Source organism: Dinoponera quadriceps, unplaced genomic scaffold, assembly GCF_001313825.1.
Source record: "Dinoponera quadriceps isolate SergipeBrazil2010 unplaced genomic scaffold, ASM131382v1 scaffold2662, whole genome shotgun sequence".
NCBI classification, from domain to species: Eukaryota; Metazoa; Arthropoda; class Insecta; order Hymenoptera; family Formicidae; genus Dinoponera; species Dinoponera quadriceps.
The window spans coordinates 324509-332681 of record NW_014556703.1 but is presented as its reverse complement, the minus strand read 5'-3'; the positions used below and the strand labels follow the sequence as shown (position 1 = coordinate 332681).

The 8173-nt window shown below is 44.1% G+C and overlaps 1 protein-coding gene across 1 annotated transcript in view; it reads right to left on the bottom strand.

The window, feature by feature from the left end:
• Positions 1–6366, bottom strand: part of LOC106748027 (mannosyl-oligosaccharide 1,2-alpha-mannosidase IA) — a 357345-nt gene extending 350979 nt beyond the window's left edge. Inside the window, exons 1-2 of the mRNA XM_014626177.1 lie at positions 5885–6366; positions 1152–1370 (exon numbers count right to left, since the gene is read on the bottom strand). Coding sequence (XP_014481663.1) covers positions 1152–1370; positions 5885–6274 — 609 coding nt within the window. The 5' untranslated portion in view covers positions 6275–6366. The remainder of the gene's footprint in view (positions 1–1151; positions 1371–5884) is intronic.
• Positions 6367–8173: the final 1807 nt, after the last annotated feature.

The window sequence follows — 8173 nt, the reverse complement described above, 5'->3', positions numbered from 1 at the left end:
GGGGGGGGGGGGGGGGCGCGCAGAATGCTTTTCTGTATTTCATCACTCATTTTTATTCGTATATGCCGACGCGAACCTGATACCCCCACAAAAACGATTCGTCGTTCTTCCAGTGTGCGCTATGCAATTTCAGAACTTGCCCCGAAATTGAGTTTTATATATATATATGTATGTGTGGAGCCTGGCAAGTCGGCGACACGGACAGATGATTTTTTTTGCCTTTTTATTTTATTCCTTTTTTTTCCAGAAGACTCGTTATGATCCTATGGTTTTTATAGAAGCAATTTGCATGCAGAGCGTAGGAGCGGCGCATTGTGCCAGGAGATTGAACTTCTCGGGGTCAATTTAAAAATCCCGGTTCATTATTTTGCGAAACACGACGTAGCTGTCGTGGCGCGAGCGAAAGTACCCGCCGCGAAAAAGCGGCTTCTCTCACTTCCCGTTTATGTGGAAATGTCGGCAATTCCACGACGATGCGCGAGACGCCATGGGACTTTTTTCCACGAGGGCACATGCGAGCGCACACATGGAAAAGATCCGATTTAAATGGCCCAGATAGCGGAATGTCAGCTTGTATAAGCTCGCAGTAAAACGAGAAATTGCTTACTTGAAATGGGCAACAAAATAACAGCCCCGACGCGAGAAATGATTTTACATTCAATTAAAACGAAAAAAAAAAAAAGGAAAAAGAACCTAGTTTACTACGTGCCATACTCGTATAGAGCTCATCGGGAATTTTTCGCCCTCACGATAATAATGCTCCGATAGTTCCGATTATATCACGATTTAAATTTAATGTAGATTTCAATTAAATCCCCGTGGTGGAATTTAATGCATTCGACCGATTTAACCCTCCCCCTCTAATGAAATATTTAATCCATTATACGTAGAATTGCTTTACACACATTGACGAGTAACTGAGAATATTCATGACTGACATCTATNATTCCCTCACATTCCCCCCCCCCCCCCAATCTCTTATTCTCTTTTGAATATATCGTTGGAGAGAACTTAACCGAAGTGTCTGGTGTAAATATAAGAAAATCCGTTGTGTGCGCAATGCGATGCTTCAATATTTGCACGATGAAGATTGCGGGACAAATCGCTCGCCTTGACGGTGATATTTACTGAATTTTCTCAATTAGACTCACCTCTCTCACTTTGTCCCTTCGTTGTCTGGCGACCGGGTCTTTGTCCTCCCCGCCGACGGTTAATGGCAGTCTATCCGCAGGCGCCGGCGGCACTGTCTGCAGGATCTCTTCCTTGTGCACTATCACTGACACGGCACTACTCGTACGCACTACTCGCGGCTCCTCAATGTCCGGTTTTTCTAATGTCTTTTGCTGCTGATACTCCTCGTTGATTTTCGCCTAAGACGCAGGATCGACACAATCGAGATGCATCGCGCGTTCCGGATCGCCGTTCCAGATGGCGCGCGCACGCGAACGCGGCAATTTTCAATTAATGATCATCGACGCGTACGGTCGAATCGAAATGCACCGATCCATATCGTCACGGTCTTTCATGCGCGAATTTATATCTGCGTGCGCTCAAAAGTGAGCAAAAAAAAGCGATTACGTTATTTCCATGAGTGGAAAATAGAACCACCGATGAGATCAATTATGAAATATTGCTGGCAAAGAAAGCGGAAAAAAAGAATGTGAAAACAGCCAAATTGTAAAAAAAAAAAAAGTGTGGGACAGAATAACAATGCATCGGAATAATCCCCGCGGTATTTTAATCTGTCCGCATTTACTTCCTGTTCGGAAAATACCATTTGTTTTATCAGCGATATTTACTAAACGAAACTAATAACCACGGCTGATTATTTTCCGATCTAAAAGAGATCATTGAAATCGCGCATACCGCCGCTTTCGCTGCCGACACTCGTTTATAATAACGCCGATAATTATGTAAATGCGTGTCTCGTCGATTCTCGCTCAAACTCGAGGATACGGCTTAACGCGAGACACGCTGAATCTCCGAGAGAGAGAGACCGGTGCATTTGCGCGAATATCACGCATGCCATCTGTACGCGATCCAGATTCCGCGGAACGCGCGCTCCTCTCCCGCCTTATTCACCATCACGACGAGGTGTACGCTCTCTCGAACTCGCCTTACCGTTATATTATCGTCGGCGAAGGGAGGAAAAATAAAAGAAAACTCAAGAGGAAGAAACACATGCGGGAAACCACTCTCGTAACGGGATAAGCGATAGCGCACGCGTTTTCGCTTATTCCCACTATTAATTTCACCCTCGGCGATATTATTAGACAACAATATACACTCTCGCCGGCGAGACATTTATCTCGCTGATAAAAAAGGCATTATGACATAAGAAGAAAATAAATGAATAAATGATGGGGAAGAAATAAAAACCGTTCCGTCGAGCGGATAACGCGAACGCCTCATCATTAAACAAATCGCGCCGAGCATCGTGACGCGCGCGCGGCGCGTTGCTAAGTATCTCTTAAATATTTCCCGCGCCGTCTGTTTACACGCATCTCTCTAGCCTCGTGCTCGTTGTTTTACAGTAATTATCTTCATATCTAGACGCGCGCCGTTTGTCCGGCGCGAATCGCCACTCAATTACGCTGACGCGGCATACTTTCTCTCGCGCCACTCGTTGCTCTAGACGGACGCTCGAATAACAACCGGCGTCGGCATATCGCGCGCGTCTTAGTGCTTCTTCGCTTTACACGCACAGCGAGCTCTTGATCGAATTAACCAGCAACGCGTCCCCCGTTCTTCGGGACTAAGGTAAAAATAGAAATACCCGGGCATGCAGCTAAACCTGGATATTTTTATTGCTTTAGTTTTCAGCTACACTGAAAGAAAGGATTCGGTAATATAACGTAGAAAAAGTGATTATATATGAATTTTGTCTCTGCATGTCTATATATGATCATATATAATTAAATGTGTCCCACGTCTAAAAGATACTTTGTATTTATGGCTGCCTACGATGTAGACATTTAACTGAATCAAACTATTTTTCCCATTTTTCACTCAGCAGTATTTTTATTCCGAGTAGACGTGTATAATTTATACATAATTATATGTGTAGCTATATAGAGAGAGATAAAATTCATATATACGTTATACACGTATATAATTGTATATAATTATGTGTAATTTTATATGAAATTATATACAAACTTTTTACCTGGAAAGTATTACAATTTTGTAAATATTTACCGATCGAATATTTGATTATTGCAACCAATTAATTTAATTCCGTATGCTGTAACCAATTAATTTAGTTCTGTACATTCTGTACAGTACTGTGCAGTTCTGTATATTGTATATTTAGTATACGGAACTAAATTAGTTGCAGTAATCAAATATTTGGTCAGTAAATATTCACCGAATTTTAGTACTTATTACGAAATCCTTTTTTCAATGTATGAATTTATTTCAACCATGAATATTTACCCACAATTAATGAATATATACTTAATGAATATACACTTAACATATATTTTATGTTGAAAATATAAATATTCGTATTTAAAGACTAAAATAATGAGAATATTCAGGTTTAGGTACACTGAGAAAAAAAGACTTGAAAATTCATTTGTGAAATATAAGGTTTGTTTCGTAGAAAAATAAACGTTTGTTTAAATATGGCGAAATAAAATTTCATTCCGAACAAATAAAGCAATTAATAAGAAAACTGAAGTATATTTCGCAAAAATATATATTCCGTCATCACAGTCAAATCTTTCTCTAACCAATAAATACCGAAGAAAAATGTCACAAGGAACACTTTACTTCGTAAAATTCCAATTTCTCTTGCCCGGTGAACATGTCTGAGCATTGGTACTTTACAGGCGAAAAACAACGCCACGGCGCATTCCGCACGTCGCGTCGGTCCGTTCGGCGTTTTAACGTTTTAACCGGCTCCGGGCGGAGGAGAGTTAGGATATTGCCAGGCGGAATGACGCAATTTACAGGATTCCAGGATCGACCGGCGCGACGAATCGACCGCGCGTTCGTCTTTATTATACGTAATCGCAGCCGTCCTTCGAAGCGCTTTCGAAAATCGACCGCGACGACGCGCTGTTTGATTTATGACGAAAAAGCGCGACGTTAGCCGCGCGCGTGCAAAACGGCGATGGGAGTGATGAGGAAGAGAGGAGGGGGAGGGCGAGCAGGATATTCCTCGTGATTATTTTCCCCGGGAGAAAACAGCAAAGCGGAAATAACGACGCGGCAACGTCACGCGTCTGCAAGCACGATGAATTACATTTGTTGCTACATACAGAGCCGTGTTTTAACCGCGGGCTTATCTATATTAATTAACGCCCGGNGGGGGGGGGGGGGAGGGGAATCTAATTTATATTCCGTCGTTTTACCAAACAAAGCGTAAATCCACGGATGGAAAGCGCGCTTTTAACCAGTTCATTTATATTCGATCCGGATTTCCGATATAAATTTATTTTCCGGTTGTACCTCTCTTTGATCTCCCTCACACATTTCGACAGAAATTCATTTTCTACGATTGTATCTCCCACTTTTGACCCTCCCGCCTATCTGTCTTATCATCGTTCTCTCCCTCTGTATTATTTGAAATTCCTCGCTATTTTCCAGCTGAGCTATCTGAGATCATTTGGCGAGACTAGACTTCCACGAAAGCATTCAATACACGCCGACACGTTCCCGGAGTAGCGGGAATTTTAATTAATCGCGACTCGAGGCCCCCTGTATCGAGATATTCTTCGTTATTATTTTCTTTCGCGATGAGAGAACACGGAGCAAAGCGGAAATAACGACGAGTCACGCGTTCATAACCGAGTAAATTACGTTCTCTGCATGCGATTACATAAAAACAAGAATGATGATCGACATAACCGTTACTGAAAAGTAAGCCCATCTCCAATTTGCACGTCGGCATTTACCGCTGAAACTCGGCATCGGCTTGATTCGTCTGCCGTCAATTCCCGACGTAAAAAGCTCGACAATCCGCGAAGGAATTCCTTTGCGCGGCCAAGGTCACGGCGCGACCTTGCGCGAGTTAAACCCGCCGGCTCTGAATAGGCGAGAGAAAAAATGTACACAAAACATAAGTCCCGGTATCGCCCGTACACACACACGCACACACGCAGTGCGCGGCCCGTCGGAATTATTTAAATGTTCGAGATACTCGACCGCGCATCATTACCTCTATTCACGCATGATAACCGATTTAAATCACGAACGCGATAAATTCCGAGGGAAACTGTTACACGCGATCGTAATTCCACCTGCAGTCCACCTTCGGAGAAAAACAGTGTGTGCGTATGTATGTAAACATTGCGTTAAAGCATCGAACCGTGACCTCGAGCGAGACGTAACAGCATAGACGTTCCGCTGCGGGATTCGTGGGAGAAAAACAGCGCGTTTCCGCAGAAAAATCCCAAGCTCGTGAAAACAATGCCGGAGGGAACTACTTGAGCGCCGCGAAGTAATTTAAACGCCGATCGAGAGCTCGATACGCGTCGCGGATTTCTACGCTCGGGCGAACTTTTTCGATGCTAATCGCGTCGCTTCGGGGCGCGCGATCGTTTCGGGAAGAAACGCGTCCGAACAGCGTTCGCGCGACGGAAGGAACGGATCAATGGAAGATCGTTATCGTCCATTGAAACAGAATCGCAACGCGCGGCGCACGTGCGTCCGCCATGCACACAATGGCCGTATGTAAACAAACGGGGCACGACTCGAGGCACAGCGTCGTCCGAATAAATGCGCGCCTGTCTTCGCAGGAGATATCTCGACGTGGGGCGAAAATTCGAAAAACGCGCGAAAAGCAGGATGACGCCTAACAGCTGACGCGAGGCGTCCGAGAGAGCGAGCGAGGCGGGGAGAGTGAAACACGAAGGGTCATATCTGGTCGACCTCGTACCTGCAGCTTCTGCTTGTCCTCGACCAGGTGGACATCCTGGTGATCACTGTCCTCATGACCGGGCGGCACCGCGTTCGGATGACCGCCTACGAGCGAACGAGAGTCCTTGACGTCGCCAGAGGCGCGCGGCGGTACCGGTAGCAGCAGGTCGGGTCCAGCCTTCTGCATGCGTTGGTAAACGCGATACACACTGTTGACGGCGGCGCCGCCGCCGGTGCGGAAGTCCGGCAGGAAGAAGAAGGTGCCGAAGCACACGACACTGAACGTCAGGAACACCAGTAGGATCAGGTACTTCTCGCGCGGACGGAAGGACCGTCTCGAGAACAACGGCACCGGCACGCCGTTCGCGAAGCGCTGGTACGACGGCAACACCGCGGTCGACGTGGTCATCTTACCGCGACCGCCCGACAACACGCCGCGGCACACTTGTTCACCAAACCGACGGATCCGCGAAAACTCGAGCACCGTTTCGCCCGTGGCCCCTCAGCCGTCATACGCCATTACGAATGCGAGCACCACCTGCGTGCGACGGTTGACATCTCGCGGCCGCAGCGCCGATCAGCTGACGTGGCGCGCGCGGGAAACGGCGGGGACCGCTTCCGCTCGCTGAATGACCGAGCCGCGGACGGCGCCGTTTATCGCTCCCGCCATCTGCCGGCGCGCCGCCGACTCGTCGCTCGGTGATTACCGACCGTAACATCGCCGTTTGTCCCGCTGGTAACGAACTCTCTGACATTGGTTTTTGCACGAGTCGACAGTTATCGGCCGGATATAAAAGTTACTGGAAATCACTGACAATTCTAATACCTAAGCAAATCAATATTACCGACATAGCGCATAGAAATCTCGATCCGAGATCTAATATTGTGGATGTAAGGTTTGTGTCAGATAACGCTTGTTTTCTCGATCGATCTAGTAACATACTAGATGCTGCGTCCCAATTGGTTAATTTCTAATACGTTACTAGATCTTTCGAGAAAACGAGCATCCTCTGTCGCGGACTTTAATATGTTCTTTATGTTTTACATATGAGTTTTTCGGTAATTTATATACCTTGTTGAAAAGAACCAAGTGGAAATCCGTGTAGGAAATCCATATGGAATTCCAAGGTTGCTTCTGGAGATTTGCGGCAAAAATTTAAGTCCATGATTCCTATAATAGCAACAGAACGATAAACGAGTTATACCCTGTATAATCTGTTGACAACATTGAATATGCAACTATGACGTTTCGGTAATACAAATTGGCTTTTACATAACACTTAATATATTTACAATATCTTCGTTTATTTATATTTAGTTTAAGAATTTATTCGCCACGTGCGAGATATGTTTACATTTTTTCATAAATTACATTAGGTAAATGTCCGCTTGAAATATTAACAGACAAACCTGAAATCGTTATATCATCATCCATTTTTCAATGTTGGATATGTAACAAGTTTGTTACGCAATGTTATTGCAAGATTGTCTCTGGAAACGATATCTCTCCGCGCATAAAAAGTTCGTTAAAAATGCAATAAATCAATTGCATACACCTGCAAAGTTAAATGTTTCCGGGTATGAATATATTTAAAAAAAACCCGAAGACATAACGTCGAATTAGTGAGAAATTACGTGAATTAATATCCACTAGATATTGTCGCTTGTCTACAAATGAATTATAAGTTGTTATTCTAACATTTGTATTCAAACTTCTCGATCGCAAGCGTAAACGTGAATGTTATAACATCAGCACTTTATGAGACCAAAGGTCATTTCCGTTTATGTGTACCACATGTTTTACAGTCTTACGAGGATTTTCTGTTGATATGAATAACGTGCGTTTGTTTCCAACTGAGTAACAAAAGTGAGGGACAAAAATAACGCGTGACGAATGTAATGAACGTAATTACTAAAAACTGCCATTCTTGTACGAATCTGTCCGCTGCTACATAACGTTTTCCTGAATGTTCCTTCCATTTCATAACACTGAAAGTTCAGTAATGTAAGGTTATACGTTTATTACATTGACGTCATAAAAACACGGCTAAAATATTTTCTCAGTTTCACTATATTTCCTTCGAAATTTGGTCCACCCGCTTATTTATTTATTGTTTATTGCAAATCAATCACTATTCCTTTGAATAATTTGATACACGAAAATAATATTTGGAGGTTGATTTGTTTTTATAAAAATCCGCGTAACATATAATACCGTTTGAAGACAGTATTATAAAAGTTTTAACTCAGGTGTGTTCAGAGGAGAGCCCGTGACCTCAGCCTCCCCGCCCTCTCCATTCGTGTCACG